Source organism: Raphanus sativus, chromosome 9 (assembly GCF_000801105.2).
Source record: "Raphanus sativus cultivar WK10039 chromosome 9, ASM80110v3, whole genome shotgun sequence".
NCBI classification, from domain to species: Eukaryota; Viridiplantae; Streptophyta; class Magnoliopsida; order Brassicales; family Brassicaceae; genus Raphanus; species Raphanus sativus.
Window position 1 is genome coordinate 10,240,795 of NC_079519.1, and position 20,445 is coordinate 10,261,239.

The 20,445-nt window shown below is 45.8% G+C and overlaps 2 protein-coding genes across 2 annotated transcripts; both read right to left on the reverse strand.

Annotated features, from left to right (window-relative positions):
* Nucleotides 1–9,861: 9,861 nt before the first annotated feature.
* On the reverse strand, nt 9,862–13,698 carry LOC108824724 (uncharacterized). The gene has a single exon (XM_056994731.1). It carries the CDS (start codon nt 13,696–13,698, stop codon nt 9,862–9,864), a length of 3,837 nt encoding a protein of 1,278 aa, XP_056850711.1.
* A 449-nt stretch (nt 13,699–14,147) lies between these two features.
* On the reverse strand, nt 14,148–14,738 carry LOC130500034 (uncharacterized). Its single transcript, XM_056994732.1, has one exon. It carries the CDS (start codon nt 14,736–14,738, stop codon nt 14,148–14,150), a length of 591 nt encoding a protein of 196 aa, XP_056850712.1.
* Nucleotides 14,739–20,445: the final 5,707 nt, after the last annotated feature.

Sequence of the window (20,445 nt, forward strand, 5' to 3'; positions counted from 1 at the left end):
TTTCGAAGGACGAGATCGCCTTGTTCCAGAGGGCGCGACTTGACCTTCTTGTTATAGTAGCTCTCGATTTGATGTTGGTAATTCTGGATTCGGAGCAGGGCTTGATCGCGATGTTCTTCGATTGCGTCAAGTGCGTCGAGGAGCATACTCTGATTGAGCGCAACGTGCTGAGGCATTCGTGATCTTCGGAGACTGGTTACATTAACTTCGGCGGGAGCCATCGCTTCAACGCCATAGGCCATGGAGAACGGGGTGCACTTAGTCGCGGAACGAGGCGTGGTGCGGTGAGACCAAAGGACACCGTCTAGCTCGTCGGCCCAGCAGCCTTTTTTTAAGTCTAGTCGTTTCTTTAAGCCGTCGATGATCGTGCGGTTGGACGATTCTGCCTGGCCGTTACTCTGCGGGTATCGCGGCGTTGCGGTATTCAAACGGATTCTCCACTTGTCGCAGAAATCGCGAAACTGATGCGAGACGAACTGTGATCCGTTGTCTGTCACGATCTCGTAAGGAAGACCGTGACGACAAATGATGTTGCGCCAGACGAACTTCTGAACTTCCTTGTCAGTGATGCTGGCGAAGGCTTCCGCTTCGATCCATTTGGTGAAGTAATCAGTCAGGACAAGGACGAAACGCTTTCCTCGCGAATTCGGCATGGGCCCGATGATGTCCATTGCCCAACGCATAAACGGGTATGGTGCCGTAAGAGTGCGCAATTGCTCGGTGGGGCAGTGGATCGTGGGCGCATGTCTTTGGCATTTATCACAGCGTTTGGCGTAGGATTCGCAGTCTGTGTTTAGTGTGGGCCAATAGAAGCCTTGACTTCGAACTTTAAGGGCTAGAGCTCGTCCTCCGAAAAGTCTTCGAGAACACTAAGGAGTGGAAGGCTGGCAAGCTTGGAACTAATTGGGAGGGGCCTTACAAAATCACACAAGTGGTCAAACCCGGAGTCTATCGCCTGGAAACGTCAACCGGAGAAGCAGTTCCGCGAGCCTGGAATTCCATGCATCTAAAGCGATACTCTCCATAATTTCGCACTTCACCGACCACATAGTTAAGTAAGTGCGCCTTCCGGGCCACTCTTACACGACTATGTTAAAAAAAAAAAAAAAAAAAAAAAAAAAAAAAAAAAAAAGAGAGTCGAGTAAGTGCACCCTCCGCGTCACTCTTACTCGACTCCTACGAACTACGAATGGCTTGATCCTCCTCGGAGGTACGTAGGCAACCTTTACCGGCGCAGCCATAACCCAAAAAAAAAAAATATAAATATGTCGCCCTTAGCGAGCAGAATCACTCTTGCGGAAAGTCTCTGGCCCTTGGCGAGCAGAATGGCCTCCAGAGAAACTCTCTTCCTTCAGCGAACAGAATCACTTTTAGAGAAGCTTCCTGCCTTTGGCGAGCAGATTAGCCCCAGGAGAAGGTTAGCTTTGGCGAGCAGAAACGCTCCCGGAGAAGCTTCCTGTCCTTGGCGAGCAAAATCGCCCCTAGAAGCTCCCTTCCTTTAGCGAATCGAAACGATTCCAGAGAAGCTTTTTGCCTTCGGCGAGCAGAATCGCTTCCAGAGAAGTCTCCTGCCTTTGGCGAGCAGAATCACCTCTTTACTAAAGAAACAAGGACCGAAGTCGAACAGTCTCCAAGTTACCCTTACTCAAAGAGAATAAGTCTAAACGGAAGCCAAAGCTCCGTGATTAGTTCCGAAGAAAAACAAGCAAACAACACCCGAGTCAATAAGGTTCGTGATACGTTACAACAACAAAGTCCCTAATGGGAAAAGTAAATAGAAATACAACACACAAGGGAAACTAAGGTTCGCGGTCCTCGGAACGTGCATCCACAGTCGTCGAATCCTTCGCCTTGGAAGATTCAGGACAAGTAACGACCTCACTCCCGACAGCAACCTCCGCAACCTCCGTCGTTTCTCCAAACTTCTCCCCTTGATTAACAAGGAGTGGAGAAGGTGAATCGCCTATCTCGCCTTCCTCCTCGCTTGACGACCCATCAGAAATCTCGAGTGGAGGGTCATCCTCCAAAACAGCACCATCGGAGACCTTGGTCGACGGCTCAGTGATCGCCACTGGAAGAACGGCCTCGTGGTCAGAGCGTTGGAGGCAAGCCGCAGTTTCCGCGTCAATCACGCTCATATTCGATCCAAACAAGTCCAGCGACGCTAGAGCACCTTCATCAACGTACTGAGATGGAAGGACCAAAGGAGAAAGCGAGAGATCCGTCTCCGGAATGGATCCCACTGCAAGTCGAGTAACTGCATCGGAGTACAGCTTCTCCTGCTCGGCGAACATATCAACGTGCGCCTGCGTGAGTTGAGCGCCGCTGTTCAAAATCATCTCGATGCAGTTCTTTGTCCCCATCGCCTGCCCGTAGAGGTTCCGCACAGTATCAAACTCGACACGGCGGGACTCACGGTCTCGTATGTTATTGAAGCGAGTGTTGGCTTTGGCTATCATAGCGTTCAAGACCCTGATCCTCTCCTGAGTCACCTCATAAACTCTGGAATCTCGGAGCCTCTTGCCCTCCGCGGCGCTTTCCTCCTCCAGAGACGCTACTCTCACTTTCAAGGCCTTGTTCTCCTCTCTCAACTTCTTCCTCGCGGACTGAGAGGATTTCAGCATTTCCTCTAGCTTCTCGAATTGCTCGCGAAGGATTTCCTTCTCCTCAAGAGCTTTGTCTTTGGCCTCTTTGAGTTCCCCCCTCACGCGATCTATCGCAAGGTCGCGCATCCTGGCAAGCTTCTCGGCTGCAGCCAGTTGAACAACTGTGCGTCTCAGCTCGAACTCATACGCCCCAACAAGCATGTTCATGCTCGCCTCATTCTGCACCAACGAATGAATCCATACTTAAACAACCCGATAAAAGAAACCAAGGCGATGGCAAACTAACAAAAATGGAGGAAAAGCCTCATTACCCTCTTGGTAGCGCACGCAGCCTCAGCGTAAAGCTCCTTAAAGGCGAGCTCATCAACCGGCGGGAAACTGGATGGGGACCCCTTGATCTGACTCGTCAACTCAGCACACTTTGGAGGATTAAAGATGAGAGGAGTCTTCTCGTCATACGAAAAACTTACTCGATCACGGAAACCCGGCGTAACCCTCCTGAATGAAGGGTTCCTCCCCGAATCGCCTGCAGATGGGGCGCTCATCGAGACTCCAGGTTGTTTCTCAGCGGCTTTCTTCTTCTTTTTCTTCGAGGAAGTCTCTTTCGACGACTCCGGAACCTCGGCAACAGCACTGTCCTCTACAGATTTCTCCCCCGCCTCCTCCTGACGATCGAGTGGAGGAGACGTTGCGGTGTTAGTCAAGGGCGTATCAGTCTCTTCAATATCGCGAGGAGGACTTTCGACGTTAGATCTCGCCTCCTTCTTCTTCTTTCTCAGAGATTCCTCATGGACCGTACAGTCGGAAGGAGCATCGGAGGCTCCGTTCAAGGACTCGGCCGACTTGCCAGCCTCATTCCCAGAGACCTCGCTACGGGATCTTTTCTTCCCCGATTTCTTCCCTTTCTTCTTCTTCGAAGGCTCCGTCGCCACCATGGGATCGGAGGTCCCTTTGGAAGGATCAGTTGGCTGCGCATCCGAAGGGGGTTCCCCAGACGCGACGTTCCCTCTCGCCGCCAAGAGCTCCAGCTTACCTTTCAGGAGAGCGCTCAAATCCGCCACACCATTCATCTTCCTGGCTCTGTTGAGAAGTCCTTGTTGCTTCCTTGTGAATAACGAAAGACGTCTTCTCTTTGGAACGACGATCGGAACCTGGTCAGACAACCAACGAGCCTCTGCAGGAAAAGAAAAGAGCATTAGATTTGTACTTAGCTTAAGCAAGCTGTGAAAGGAGAAACTACCTCTTAACACTCGATCTTGGAAGCGGCGAACCCAATCACGACTAAGATCAGGCCAACGTCGGTGGCTCAGCGTTGCAAGAACCTGTGCGTCCTCGAAAAAGTTCTCAGGGTACGCGATCGTGTTGGGATGACTGACTGCAAAACAAAAAAAAACAACACAACATCAGAAAGGCGAGTAAGAATGAAGACCTCAGCGAGGCAGATTGCTATCTACCAAGTCTATAATTCCAGAGCACACGAAAATCCTCCTTCGGTGGCTCTGCAAAAGCGAATTCATCTGATTTAACATAAAAGTAAGAGCGTCGCCAACGTTTCGTCTTGTTTGGATGACCCGTCAGGATATTGTAGCTGGAACGCATCCTCAAAGAGAACAACCCAGGTCGCAGAACTCTCACTGTGGTCAACTCTTCAAATGCCCGCACGCTAAGCGAGAGATTAACCTCAGCAGCGATCACCAGCAGAGCAACGGCGATCCGGTATGATCCATTCACAAGTTGGCACATAGCAATGTCGCGACGAAACGCATAGGAAGTCACCAGCCGCGGGACCGGGAACCACAACTTCGTATCGTCTTGAAAGTACGATTCAAAGAGGCAGTGATAACCGACAGGAGGAGACCATGGTCTCTGCTGGCTCGAAGGGATAATGTAAGTCACTCCAACTCCCCCGCTTTCTTGCAGCACTTTCCTGACGCTGCTGTGAGTAGAGCACGTCCCGACTATCTTATCCCAGTCCTGCCCCTTGACATACGGATCGCGAAGAGCTTCAGGAGGAAGCGCAGGAAGCTCCTCAACCAATCCCCCATCGTGGTAACACCACGGCCTACAATCTTGCAACTCGGGACGCCAATTCCGAACGAGCCGCGACTGAACAAGCCTCTTCCTCTTCCGAGGGCGCGGTTCACTCGGCCCTTCATCGACGGGACCTTCCCGATCTACACTTGCTTCTTCTCGATCCGGGTTCGCTTTTTCCCGAATGACGACGGGATGGCTTCCCTCTTCGCGAAACAATCGATGCGCGTCGGCGACCAGGAGCCTTTGAGCTAAAGTCATGTTGTCGGTGTCCCTCATCGCATCGCGATGTAGCAAGCTGAACTCGTCCAAAGGGCTACCGTTCGCCGTCACACCACCATCGGGACTGCCGCCAGACGCGACGGCTTTCCCTTTCTCCTCACGAGATAGTCGACCCTTGGGAGGCATGATTCTCGATGAAGAATCAATAGAGAAATACCCTACGGCGGACTTAGAGAGAGAAAGTAAATCTAGAGAGAAGGGAGAGAGAAAGCTACCTTAGGAATGCAGAGAAGATGGAGGCCACAGCAGAAATATACCTATTTATAGCAAAAATAGGTCACGCTTCTCGAAGCGTAATAATTACGCCTAAAGAGGCCTAGAGACGCCTAGGTGGGCCTAGAAGCCCAGAGACGTCAGCCGCGCCTTTCCCACTTCTCGCCAAACCGATCGGAAACCGAACAAGTACAAAACCGGATCAATTAAACAAAACCGGATCAATCAAGCCAAACCGGAATCAGTCAATCAAACCGGACTTTTGGGGAAGCCAGACGACCAACGATCTGCTCTTATATCCTATTTTGGCGAACAACAACGACTCCTCAAGAGCCTTTCACTAGACCCAACGGATCTCATCGCCGCCACTGATCAAGCCGCTTTGAGAAAAATCGCCTTCGAAGAACATCGAACGACGGTTCGCCTGTTTGGCGAGCTCTAACGCATCTTTCGAAGACCCCATCGTTAAAGGTAAGCGCGCCTCGACCAGTCCTCCTTCGGCGAGTAAGCCCGCAAATCCTGATGAAAGTCCGCTTTGGCGAGCAGAAACGCTCCCGGAGAAGCTTCCTGTCTTTGGCGGGCCAAGACGCTCTCGGGAGACGCTTCCCGCCTTTGGCGAGCAGGATCGCTCTCCGAGAGCTCTCCTCAAAAAATCGCGTAGGTCTCGCCACTCGACATAATGAATGAAGGCGCGAGATCAACAGCGTACTGCGAACCGAGCCTCGCCCAAACAAGCAGAGAGCTTCCACGATACGGATCCTCTATTTACCGAACCTGATATACTTGTAATCCATTGACAAAGAGACCCTGCTTGTTTTCAGCGTAAAGCTCCTTAAAGGCGAGCTCATCAACCGGCGGGAAACTGGATGGGGACCCCTTGATCTGACTCGTCAACTCAGCACACTTTGGAGGATTAAAGATGAGAGGAGTCTTCTCGTCATACGAAAAACTTACTCGATCACGGAAACCCGGCGTAACCCTCCTGAATGAAGGGTTCCTCCCCGAATCGCCTGCAGATGGGGCGCTCATCGAGACTCCAGGTTGTTTCTCAGCGGCTTTCTTCTTCTTTTTCTTCGAGGAAGTCTCTTTCGACGACTCCGGAACCTCGGCAACAGCACTGTCCTCTACAGATTTCTCCCCCGCCTCCTCCTGACGATCGAGTGGAGGAGACGCTGCGGTGTTAGTCAAGGGCGTATCAGTCTCTTCAATATCGCGAGGAGGACTTTCGACGTTAGATCTCGCCTCCTTCTTCTTCTTTCTCAGAGATTCCTCATGGACCGTACAGTCGGAAGGAGCATCGGAGGCTCCGTTCAAGGACTCGGCCGACTTGCCAGCCTCATTCCCAGAGACCTCGCTACGGGATCTTTTCTTCCCCGATTTCTTCCCTTTCTTCTTCTTCGAAGGCTCCGTCGCCACCATGGGATCGGAGGTCCCTTTGGAAGGATCAGTTGGCTGCGCATCCGAAGGGGGTTCCCCAGACGCGACGTTCCCTCTCGCCGCCAAGAGCTCCAGCTTACCTTTCAGGAGAGCGCTCAAATCCGCCACACCATTCATCTTCCTGGCTCTGTTGAGAAGTCCTTGTTGCTTCCTTGTGAATAACGAAAGACGTCTTCTCTTTGGAACGACGATCGGAACCTGGTCAGACAACCAACGAGCCTCTGCAGGAAAAGAAAAGAGCATTAGATTTGTACTTAGCTTAAGCAAGCTGTGAAAGGAGAAACTACCTCTTAACACTCGATCTTGGAAGCGGCGAACCCAATCACGACTAAGATCAGGCCAACGTCGGTGGCTCAGCGTTGCAAGAACCTGTGCGTCCTCGAAAAAGTTCTCAGGGTACGCGATCGTGTTGGGATGACTGACTGCAAAACAAAAAAAAACAACACAACATCAGAAAGGCGAGTAAGAATGAAGACCTCAGCGAGGCAGATTGCTATCTACCAAGTCTATAATTCCAGAGCACACGAAAATCCTCCTTCGGTGGCTCTGCAAAAGCGAATTCATCTGATTTAACATAAAAGTAAGAGCGTCGCTAACGTTTCGTCTTGTTTGGATGACCCGTCAGGATATTGTAGCTGGAACGCATCCTCAAAGAGAACAACCCAGGTCGCAGAACTCTCACTGTGGTCAACTCTTCAAATGCCCGCACGCTAAGCGAGAGATTAACCTCAGCAGCGATCACCAGCAGAGCAACGGCGATCCGGTATGATCCATTCACAAGTTGGCACATAGCAATGTCGCGACGAAACGCATAGGAAGTCACCAGCCGCGGGACCGGGAACCACAACTTCGTATCGTCTTGAAAGTACGATTCAAAGAGGCAGTGATAACCGACAGGAGGAGACCATGGTCTCTGCTGGCTCGAAGGGATAATGTAAGTCACTCCAACTCCCCCGCTTTCTTGCAGCACTTTCCTGACGCTGCTGTGAGTAGAGCACGTCCCGACTATCTTATCCCAGTCCTGCCCCTTGACATACGGATCGCGAAGAGCTTCAGGAGGAAGCGCAGGAAGCTCCTCAACCAATCCCCCATCGTGGTAACACCACGGCCTACAATCTTGCAACTCGGGACGCCAATTCCGAACGAGCCGCGACTGAACAAGCCTCTTCCTCTTCCGAGGGCGCGGTTCACTCGGCCCTTCATCGACGGGACCTTCCCGATCTACACTTGCTTCTTCTCGATCCGGGTTCGCTTTTTCCCGAATGACGACGGGATGGCTTCCCTCTTCGCGAAACAATCGATGCGCGTCGGCGACCAGGAGCCTTTGAGCTAAAGTCATGTTGTCGGTGTCCCTCATCGCATCGCGATGTAGCAAGCTGAACTCGTCCAAAGGGCTACCGTTCGCCGTCACACCACCATCGGGACTGCCGCCAGACGCGACGGCTTTCCCTTTCTCCTCACGAGATAGTCGACCCTTGGGAGGCATGATTCTCGATGAAGAATCAATAGAGAAATACCCTACGGCGGACTTAGAGAGAGAAAGTAAATCTAGAGAGAAGGGAGAGAGAAAGCTACCTTAGGAATGCAGAGAAGATGGAGGCCACAGCAGAAATATACCTATTTATAGCAAAAATAGGTCACGCTTCTCGAAGCGTAATAATTACGCCTAAAGAGGCCTAGAGACGCCTAGGTGGGCCTAGAAGCCCAGAGACGTCAGCCGCGCCTTTCCCACTTCTCGCCAAACCGATCGGAAACCGAACAAGTACAAAACCGGATCAATTAAACAAAACCGGATCAATCAAGCCAAACCGGAATCAGTCAATCAAACCGGACTTTTGGGGAAGCCAGACGACCAACGATCTGCTCTTATATCCTATTTTGGCGAACAACAACGACTCCTCAAGAGCCTTTCACTAGACCCAACGGATCTCATCGCCGCCACTGATCAAGCCGCTTTGAGAAAAATCGCCTTCGAAGAACATCGAACGACGGTTCGCCTGTTTGGCGAGCTCTAACGCATCTTTCGAAGACCCCATCGTTAAAGGTAAGCGCGCCTCGACCAGTCCTCCTTCGGCGAGTAAGCCCGCAAATCCTGATGAAAGTCCGCTTTGGCGAGCAGAAACGCTCCCGGAGAAGCTTCCTGTCTTTGGCGGGCCAAGACGCTCTCGGGAGACGCTTCCCGCCTTTGGCGAGCAGGATCGCTCTCCGAGAGCTCTCCTCAAAAAATCGCGTAGGTCTCGCCACTCGACATAATGAATGAAGGCGCGAGATCAACAGCGTACTGCGAACCGAGCCTCGCCCAAACAAGCAGAGAGCTTCCACGATACGGATCCTCTATTTACCGAACCTGATATACTTGTAATCCATTGACAAAGAGACCCTGCTTGTCAATGGACCAAGGGGGGACTTACTGTAGGGGGACGGTTTGCACCTTCCTACAAGGCCCACCAAATAGCAGGATCCGGCCCATTACAACGTAAAGAGCTCAGCGAGTAAGTGAACACCAGTCCGTTAAGCGCTCGTGGTCGTCGCCTTGGACGAGTAGAGACGCTCGGACGACCTGTTAGGCCCAACGACAAAGGGGCCCAGATGACTGACTAAAGCCCACGAACAACGCTCTTAGTAGGGCGAACTAGAGAGTCCTATAAAAGGGGAGAGGAGGAGGACGAGGAAGGCATCCTGACTTTGAGATACTCACTAAGCGGCTAGATCTAGGGTTTATACTACTCTCTATCCGCTATTTTGTACTGTTTCCCGGCTAGCTCTCCGAGTACCGGCTAGTTCTTCTCCTTACTCTCTTCTTGTAACTCGGTTCTGATACGTTCACTTGAAAACGTCTTTGTTAGACCCACTGACGAGTTCTTCGTCTCCTTCACTAGTTTTGACCGAACTCGGTTGAAAGATTGCCTTATTAGCTCACCGGTTGGAGATTGGAGTTGAACGCCGGCGCCAGATCCTTTGTTCGTTGAGGAGCCGTCCACGTGCAGGATCCAATTGCGAGAAGAGACGGCGAGATCCTGCTCGAGGTCGGGTGTGAGCTCTATTAGAAAATCAGCGAGGACCTGGGATTTGGCTGCTGTTCGGTTCTTGTAGACGATATCGTGCTCGCTAAGCTCCATCGCCCATTTTGTTAGTCGCCGAGAGTGGTTGGCGTTTTGCATGATTGTTCGGAGGGGCTGATTGGAGAGAACTTCGACCGTGTGAGACTGAAAGTACGGACGGAGTTTTCTCGCCGAGTGTACCACCGCAAGCGCCATTTTCTCGAGAGTGGGATAGCGTGTTTCGGCTTCGGTCATACGCTTGCTCGTATAGAAAATAGGTTTTTGCTCCCCCGATCTTCGCGGATGAGTACGCTGCTGATGGCGATAGACGTGACTGCAATATAGAGGGTGAGAATGTCACCTGCTTCTGGTTTCGAGAGGACTGGAGGGGTAGTCAGGTATTGCTTAAGCTGGCCAAAGGCTTCCTCGCATTTGTCGTCCCAAATAAAGCGTTTATTTCCTCGCAACAGTTCGAAGAATGGGAGACACTTGTCGGTAGATCGTGAAATGAACCTGTTAAGCGCTGCTATTCGGCCAGTGAGGCGTTGCACTTCGCGGCTGTTCTTGGGGCTGGGGAGGTCAAGGATCGCCGATATCTGTTTGGGATTGGCTTCGATACCTCTCTGAGTGACGATGTACCCGAGGAATTCGCCGGACGTGACGCCGAACGTGCACTTAGCTGGGTTAAGTTTCATCCCGTACTCGTTGAGCGTTGCGAAGCAATCCCGTAGGTGCGTGAGATGATCTTCAGCGCGGAGCGACTTCACCAGCATATCGTCAATGTAGACTTCCATCGTGGAGCCCAGTTTGTCGGCGAACATGCGGTTGACAAGGCGTTGATAGGTGGCTCCCGCATTTTTAAGGCCGAATGGCATTACCTTGTAGCAGTAGGTTCCTCTGTCTGTTATGAACGCCGTCTTCTCGCGGTCGTCAGGGTGCATCATTATTTGGTTGTATCCAGAGAATGCGTCCATAAACGTCAATAGGGCGTTTCCAGCGGTTGACTCGACTAAACGGTCAATGTGTGGGAGAGGGAAACTGTCCTTTGGGCAAGCTTTGTTCAGATCCGTGAAATCGACGCAGACTCGCCATTTTCCGTTCTTCTTTTTTACGACGACAGGGTTAGCGAGCCAGTCAGGGTATTTGACTTCCATGATAGAGTCAGCGGTGAGTAGACGGTCCACCTCGTCGTTTACTGCCTTTGATCGCTCCGGCCCAAGCTTTCTGCGCTTCTGGCGGATAGGCTTGAAGGTGGGATCGACGTTTAGCTCATGCGAGGTAATCGCTGGGTCGATCCCTTTCATGTCGGATGTAGTCCAGGCGAAGGTGGAGACGTTCTGACGGAGGAACTCGGAGAGTTGCTGCTGCATTTCGTCCGACAAGAAAGCTCCAATGCGGATCACCTTGCTAGGATCAGCATCGTCGAGAGGTACGTCGAGGACCTCCTCTTGTTGGGGAAGTGCCTTCTGCGAGGGGTTTGAGATGGTGTTGACATGCGATGTTTCTCGCTGGAGCTTTATGGTTGCGATTAACAGGTCTCTGGCGGCTTGCTGGTCGCCCCGTAGCGTTCGGATCTTGCCGTCTATCCCTGGAAACTTAATGCATTGGTGGTAAGTCGACGGGATTGCCTGCATCGAATGTAGCCAAGGGGTGCCCAGGATCGCGTTGTAAGGGGCTTTCGAATCGACGACCGAGAACTTAACGGTCCGTGTCATGCCACACGCGTATACGGGAAGGCGGATGGTTCCGATCAAGACTTCGGACGAGCCATTGAAACCTGTAAGAGAGCGGGACGACGGTTTCATACTTCCCGTGTCGACGCCCATCTTGTCGAGTGTATCTCGAAAGATCAGATCGACGGAACTGCCAGTGTCGATCAGGATTTTGGTGACTTGGCAGTCGCCGATTCCGAGTTCAACAAGGAGAGGGTCGTTGTGTGGCATGTGGATGCCAAGGGCGTCGTCAGGCGAGAAGGTGATTTGATGATCGTTCTCGGGTTTCGTCGGCCACTTGCGCGAGGATGTTGCCCGACGACGGTAATCTTTAATGGACCTGACAGAATCACCGCAGGGCGGAGAGCCACCCATAATAACGTTGATAACGGTGCTTTGTTCCTGATTGGGATGCTGGGTTCTAGAGGCTTCAAGCTTTTGTCGAAGGTCAGAGTATAAAGGACGATCGAGCTGACTTCGCAAATCCGGTTTCCTGGAATTGAGCTTTTCTCGCAGATCCACGGGACGGGGTTTCATGGGACTCGGGTTATTCAATCGGCGAGTCTTAGAAGAGTTGATCTTTTCGCGGAGATCGGGGGCCTGACTGACTGCGTCTGCTGCTGGTTTTTCCTTTCGCTTGAGGAGGTTCCGTAGATCGCTAGGTGGCGGGCGGCTTAGCTGGTCGCGCAGGTCGGGAGGAGAAAGTTGTTCAGGTTCGTCGACTAAAGGTTCTAGCTGCGTCAGGACAACGTTAATGCGTCTTCTCGCTCTCGGGAGTTCGCGATCGTTGGGGTCCTTGGTAGACCTTGCGAAAACAGTTTCGACGCGCCGCCGATTCCTCGGCGATTCGTCGTCGCTCGATGAGGTCCCCTTTTCTGGTGACGCTGGAGTTGCTTCGTCGGGTGTCGTCCGCCCCTCTTGTTGGGGAGCTTTGCCTTGCGACTTGTTGGTTTTCCTATCCTTGTTTTTGCTCCAGCTCGCGGGTCCCCGGGCTCTGGGTTTCGGAGGTTCGATTTCGAGTTTGCCGCTCTCGACAGAGGAGAGGAACTGCTCGAAAAGCGTCTTACATTCTCTGGTGTTATGCGATTTGGCGTTGTGGTAGTCGCACCATTTCTCGGCTCCGGGGGGCCGAGAACTTACTGCTGCAGAGGAATCCGGGGGTTTGCTGTCGGTTTCGCGATTATAAACGTTCCAGCCTTTCTCCCGCACGACAGTCGTTGACGCTGGAGAACTCTCTTCGTCGACTGCATAGACGAAATTCTTCTTTTGGGCTGCTTTGTCGCCCGACGAGTGCTGTCGCGGTTCATGTCGACTATCCGCGTTCTTTACTCCGGCTTTGTCGGCTGTTGCAGCTTTAGACGCGTTGAGCTTAGCGATGAGGGCCTTTGTGTCCTCTTCCATGCGGATAAAGTTGTGGGAACGTCCGATGGCGTCGGAAAGAGACGTCGTAGGATTCCTGTAGAGGTCATCACGGAAGACTGAGTGGACATACAACGTGTTCTTAAGTGCTGCAACCGCGACGCTGTCGGGTAATACGACCTTCGAGACTATGGCCTTGAACTTCTCCATGAAGCTGCGCAAGCTTTGATCTTTCCCTTGAGCAAGGTTGAAAAGATCAGATACTGTCGCGTCTTCCTGAGTGAACATGATGTAATTCTTGAGGAAGGCGGACGACAGGTCGTGGAAGTCTTTAATAGAGTTCTCAGCGAGGCCCGTGAACCATGTAAGAGCTGATCCTTTCAAGCTTTCGACGAAGAGTTTACAGTAGCCGGCGTCGCGTTCTTCGTCGGAGAAGTTTGCACGGCGTACTGCAATGTTGAAAGACGTGATGTGGGTCGTCGGGTCGGTAAGGCCTTCGTACATCGGCAGCCGGAGCTTCTCGATGTGTCGTAGTCTGACGCTGGTTATCGCTGGAGAAAACGGTGTTCGGAGGGTGTTCGCCAGAACGCGCTCTATCTGTGGTGCAGAGGTGGTAACGCAGTGGATCTTGGAGTTGATGTCCAGAAGCGACTGTTTGAGTGCCGCGACTTCGCGAACCATTTGCAGATCTGGGTTTGCAGGAGTGAACGGGGCAGCATCTGGGTTGAGAGTACTGGGAGGAGCGCCTTGGTTCGCCGGGCCGGCGGTTGTGTCGCTAGCGAACAGTTGTCTGCGAATGGTATCGGTGGCTGCGTCTGGAGCGCCGGCGAGAGGAGCGAGTAGTGCGGCGATTGCGGCGATTTGCTCGGTAGCTGCTTTCTGGGCGGCGTCTTGCCGGGCAAAACGTTCCATAATGGTATCAACAAAAGCGGGGGCTATCGGGATAGCCGTGACTGGGGTCGGACCCGGCGCGTCGTGTTCGTCGCCGGAAGTGGAACCGTCGAGGTTCTGACTCATCTTTGCTAACGTTACTTTGCTAGCCCCACGGTGGGCGCCAACTGTTAGAACCGAGTTCGGTCAAAACTAGTGAAGGAGACGAAGAACTCGTCAGTGGGTCTAACAAAGACGTTTTCAAGTGAACGTATCAGAACCGAGTTACAAGAAGAGAGTAAGGAGAAGAACTAGCCGGTACTCGGAGAGCTAGCCGGGAAACAGTACAAAATAGCGGATAGAGAGTAGTATAAACCCTAGATCTAGCCGCTTAGTGAGTATCTCAAAGTCAGGATGCCTTCCTCGTCCTCCTCCTCTCCCCTTTTATAGGACTCTCTAGTTCGCCCTACTAAGAGCGTTGTTCGTGGGCTTTAGTCAGTCATCTGGGCCCCTTTGTCGTTGGGCCTAACAGGTCGTCCGAGCGTCTCTACTCGTCCAAGGCGACGACCACGAGCGCTTAACGGACTGGTGTTCACTTACTCGCTGAGCTCTTTACGTTGTAATGGGCCGGATCCTGCTATTTGGTGGGCCTTGTAGGAAGGTGCAAACCGTCCCCCTACACACTCGGCGTTACTTTGAGCCGGTTTACAAATGCTTAGTTGAGGTCCCAAGAACTTGACAGCCACAACACAGTCCTCGTCCTCTGGAGAAGATGAGGACATTGCCACGTTGGTGACCATTTGGGTTTGGCATAGAGGCAGAGTTTCATGAGGAGGTAACGAAATGACATTTAGACGCTTCCCCGGTGGAGGCGGGTGTTCCCGGATACGCACAATGCCGTCCACCAAAGCCGTTATCCATCCATTGGATGATCCTATCAGATTCGTTACCTCCATAAAATTACTAGGCCTCTCGTACTCAAGAGGTTTCATGTCACCATCCCACGTCCTGTAAACCACTCTTATGAGATGTGGTCTACAAGGATCAGCGCAGAAGATGGAATAAGGAAGGGTTTGCGATTGCAGCCATGAAGCAGATGAGGAACCATCAGAGTGATGAGGAGAGCATCTTACCAACACTGGTTTCCGCAAGCATAGCTTCGGGGGCTGGTTGAGAATCAGAGACATGTATAGTTTTAGTAAAGAAAGGAAATCCTAATGGCTTATTTGGTGATGTTCATTGCTCACATTAATACAGATGAAGGGACTTGCTCACCAAGTTTTCCATCTCCATAAAAATTAACCCTAATTTTCTCATTAACTGCACTTTTCCATATACTGTATATTCTCTGATTTCGACGGGCAGACTTTTAAACATTTATTTATACAAAATTTTGAAAATCAGGAAGATGATGAAGCCGTTTAACATATCAGCCATGGCTTCACCCAGTTCTTGATAGCTCTCTTCCCCTCAAAAACCCTATTCAGGTTTGATATTGTCATAAACATTTTAAATATATAATTTACATTTTAATATTAAAAAATACGGATCAAAATCGATTTTGATCAGCATTTTTTAAGAGCATATATTTTTCTTTTGAAAATTTCATATGAATGAGTCAATATTTATATTTATAACTTCATGTTTTATATATGTTATTAGGTGTTTTCCTGTAAAATGTGCAATAAAAAAATTTAAAATTTAAATTATACTCCCTCTGTTCCACATTATGTGATGTTTTAGATTATTACACATAGATTAAGAAAACACATATTTTTATGTAGTTTGTCTTGGTAACATAAAAATATATTAAATAAAACTAGTTTAACCAATAATAAAAAAGTACAGTATTTTATAATTGGTCATAAAATTCAAATCATATTAAATTCTATCTAGATTAGTGAGAACATCACTTAAAATAGGACAAAATGAAAATCCTAACACACCACTTAAAATGGGACAGAGGGAGTATTAAAAAAAAATTAATTATTGTTTTAAAGTTATTATTTTATTACCAATATTTTAATATAAATTGTGATTTAATTGAACATAAAATTAAGATAAATAAATAATTTTGTTTGTTTTAAATTTTATTTAAGAATACATATATATAATCTTAGATATATTTTTATCTATTTCTTTTGGATAAAATATTTTAAATAAACTTATACATAATTAATTAAAAACTGATATAAAATTTGTATAATTATCAAAATGTACAACTAAGCAATATTTCTAAAATTTGTTAATATGTAAAAGAAGCCAATAATATTACGATTAAAAATTTATAACTTTTAGAAAAACTAAAAAAATTGAAAATACATTAGCAATAAAAACTATATAATTATAAAAATATAAAAATTATTTTGAAATTGTTAAATATTATTATATTTTAATTATTGTATTAGTTAATGTCATATTTGAATATATTTACATTAATAATGATATATAATTTACTACCATATTCTAAAAAGTTTACCAAAAATATAAATAAGTGTTAAATATATTTGTCCATGTTACAATTAAATATAAACTATGTCATTATTTTTTGTATGCTATGTCACATTTATTTAGTGAAAGTAATTGTAAAAGGACATGTGCCTAAAACCACTTCGCAAATAATGTCTAGGGTATTAAACTTTTATTCAAAATATGGGAAATCATGTGGAGTTCAACGTTTTAGGGAATTTTTTATTATTTTTTTCAAATGGTGACAATAGTTCACTCTTTGAATTCAAATATAAATCATATAGAACTATAATTTATGAATAAAAATTAGAGTTTAATATTTTTATCACAAATATATTACAAAATATATGCCAACTAATTTAAAATTTACTGGACATCATATAGATTACGGCTGGGAAAATTAACCGTACCCGAAAATCCGAACCGAATCCGATCCGATAAAAAACGAATCAGAACCGATCCGAACCCGACATAAATACCAAATGGATTTTGTTTTATGATATTTTGGGTTATGGATAATATCTGAACCGAACTCAAATTTAAATAGATATCCGATAGAACCCGAAACATTCAAAACCCCAAAAAAATCTTGTACCAAACATGATTTTAATTTCTGATATGTATCCAAAATACACTTAGATATATGAAACATCTAAATTATTATCTATTACATAAATATTGGTGGTTTTATAACATGGAAGTTTATGGTTGAAGTTTGAAGTTTTTATATTTTGGTTTTGTGTTCATTGAACAATGCTTCTCATTTTATGAGAAATTGGTTTTCGTTTTATGCTTTCATTTATTTGATTTTATTTCTATCGATAGATATGTTTACTTTTTCGTTTGATTTTGAATGATCAAGGTTGATGTTTCTTTTTTTAGAAGTTTTATTTAAGTTTTGGTTTTTGATTTCATTAAATAATATGTTTTTCATTTGATTTTGGTTTTGGCTTTAGCTTTCTTTGAATTCTCTCATTTGTTTTGTTTTATTTATATCAATAAAGATGTTTGGCTTTCGTTTTAAATTTGTGTCATTTTATAATTGTTTTCTTTGGTTAGTGACAAAATTGATGCTTTTACTTACTTACTTGTATTGCAAGTTACGATTTATTTAGATTTAATTTGTATTGGTTACATTTAGTATAAACTATATACTCAAGAACCGAAAGTCCGTTTGAAACCTAAACCCGATAGTATTTCGGGTTATAACAATACCAAAATAATTTACCAACCCCGACCCCAACCGAAGAGCACCCGAACCGATCCCGAACCGAAGTTTTAAATTATCCGAATGGGACTGATTTTCGGTAACCTTGGAAACCCGAACCCGATTAAAATAGAACCGACACCCGAATGGTACCCCAGTTGCCCAGCCCTATAGATTTCAAAGTGCAGATATTTTTTTTTTTTAATTCTATAAAAATTAGTTAATAGATTAAGGATTTTGTATGAGATAACCTACTACATCTATATTATTAAAAATGAGTTATCTTTGGGATTTGTTTGTAAACATAGATAACAACATAAAAATAAATATAATGTTGTTTGGAAACATGGATAACAATATATTAAGAACAGAACTAATGTACGAATGATTAAGAAAAAATAGAAGTTCATTAAATTATGAGAAACTATCTATCTCGGCCAATTTTAAAATATATGGAAATTGTCCAATCTAATTACCTAAAAACCTATTTTGTATAAAATATTCATAAAAATTAAATTTTATATACATATTTCAAATCAAAATAATAATTTAAATTTTGATTTATATCAAAAATTAATTCAAAATATACATATATTCAATAATTATTTTTTCCTAAAATATTTTTCAATAGCTGTTATAAAAAAATATTTTCAATATATATACATGAGAAAAATACAATACAAAGCTCAATTTCAAACACCAACTTAAATATGGTTTTTATATTTCACATTAAGTGTTAAATATATAATATATCAAAAAGACTTCTAAACTTTTTAAAATGTGGTTTTAATATTTAAAAATTATTGTTGATTAACAAAATAAATTCAAAATATTCTTAGGAATGTTACTATATAGTTTAGAAAGTTCCGAATATATTGTTGTAATCAAATCATATAAATCTGCTACGACAATAATACACAATAATGATAGAATTAGGTTACACGAAATCATAACTATTTTATTGGAAAAAATATAGTTTCAAATATGAGTAGGTTTAGGATCCTTCTGGAACGACTTCCTATCTTTCGAAATCCTTCTTTTTCCATGTTCCTTCAGACCACTTTATCTTTGCCAACAATGAACGATTGCACGAATATCTCGAAGGAGTTCGACAAAGATACCAACAGAGTTACTGCAGCGTCTTCATCCTCCACTTTGACATCGATGTTACACAGCTTCAATAATATCAAATTAAACTTGTCATGATGGTCGCAAAGCTCAATACCTTCTTGCATATGCAGGGGGGAGGGGCAGTGCTCCAGAAGTAGCTTGTTTGTTAGAGATTTTGTTATGTAAAAACTCTCTGAATTCTGCCACAAACTAGCAGCGGTTTTCTTATCTGACACTTTGATGATTATCTCGTCTCGTCTGCTATACACAACATAATTGTAGAGAATTCAATCACTTTCAGTCTCCAAAACAGTAGCACTAGATTTCTTCCCTGACAGCAGCATTATATATTTTTCTTTGAATCCATCATGTTTATAAAATGATTATGAAAATTAATTTTGCCAACAAAACACAAACTCATAATTATTAGATAGTAAAATTTACTAACTTTCTAACTTATAAAACCTTTAATAACATAACATGTATATGTGTGTTAGACATATGTGAATATTGGACTGCTAATACAAAATCAAAATAATATAATGGTAATGTTATTTTACACATGTTATTCGTTTCTTTTTTACTTAGAATTTTTTGAGAGCAAAGATAAAGTGTTCAGAGTATAACTTTACAGCAGTTGAAAAACTGCATCTTCTCTCTAAAATTAGATTACTCCGATCTCTATTTTCCGGCTCACGACAATGGGTTTGCAAAGATACGTCATCAGTCAGGATTTTTTTCTTATCTCTATCTCCTTTTTTGTCGATGAGATGAAACCTCAACCGGTGTCTTCCAGTGAAACTCCGCCCTTTTTGGCTTTCTTCCGGCGTCATACTTTCCTTTATGTGATTCGATTTTAAATCCGACGTTGCATCTATTCTTTGAAGGTGAAAGGATGGCTCAGGGTTCCGCATCGCTCTGTCTTTTTGTGTCGACAGTGGTATCACCCAGACTTATCTGCTTGGTTGGTGGCTCTGATGTTCCGGTTTGCTCTTAGTGTTAGCCGATTGATGTTTCACGATTTGGAGAATGGAGGACGATGGCAAAGAGGAGGTGAAGAGTGGTATACTCTCCTCTAATTATGATCGTTGTGGAGATCTTTGAACGGGTTCCTGGTTTTGGCGTTGATCTGGTGGAATGCCGAATAGGTCTCCGGGGTTGAATCACTTGTTTGTCAAGATGTGGCGGCCTTGTGACGCGTGTTCCTCGTTGGTGAGAGCTTCAACACGTGTCATGTCCATGCTAATCTCTCGACGTGTGGTATCGAGGCGTCTTTTATGGTATCTAGCTTGATGGGCTTAAGGCCGAAATGGTCTCTCTCTCTCTCTCTCTCTCTCTCTCTCTCTCTCTCTCTCTCTCTCTCTCTCTCTCTCTCTCTCTCTCTCTCTCTCTCTCTCTCTCTCTCTCTCTCTCTCTCTCTCTCTCTCTCTCTCTCTCTCTCTCTCTCTCTCTCTCTCTCTCTCTCTCTCTCTCTCTCTCTCTCTCTCTCTCTCTCTCTCTCTCTCTCTCTCTCTCTCTCTCTCACACACACACATAAAGCATATTTGGAAATAACATGATGAAAACTCTCAAATATGTTTTATGCTATCTGATTTTATATTTTTCTCAGTCACCCCGAATTTTATTTCTCATGCAAGTGACTAACGATATACGCTGCCCCAATTGCTTTTTCGTGCCACGTACTTGAATTACATTCGGTCAACCGCCACAGTGTCGGGGTTTCTTTATAATGCCAAAACTTCTCTCAAATATTTCCTAGCAGATTTTAATCACTTCTATAAATATTCTTTTTCGTTGATTAGGGCTTGATTGGCAGAGCATTAGCATTAGCATTATGCTCATTATTATCCAATCAACATTGATCATAAAAGCATTTAGAAAAGCATTTACAAGATGCTAATGCTCTCCAAATGCTCTTTGCTCAATGCTCTCATATGAAGCTTTTGAAAGAGCATTTGCATTTTGAATTTATATATATTCAAAAATAATTATATGTAAATAAATTATGTGTGGTTAATAATATAAAAAATATGCTTATAATCAAAAATAAATTTATATTTAAAAAAGCTAAAATTTGTGATTAATTATTTTATTTTTTTTAAAATAAC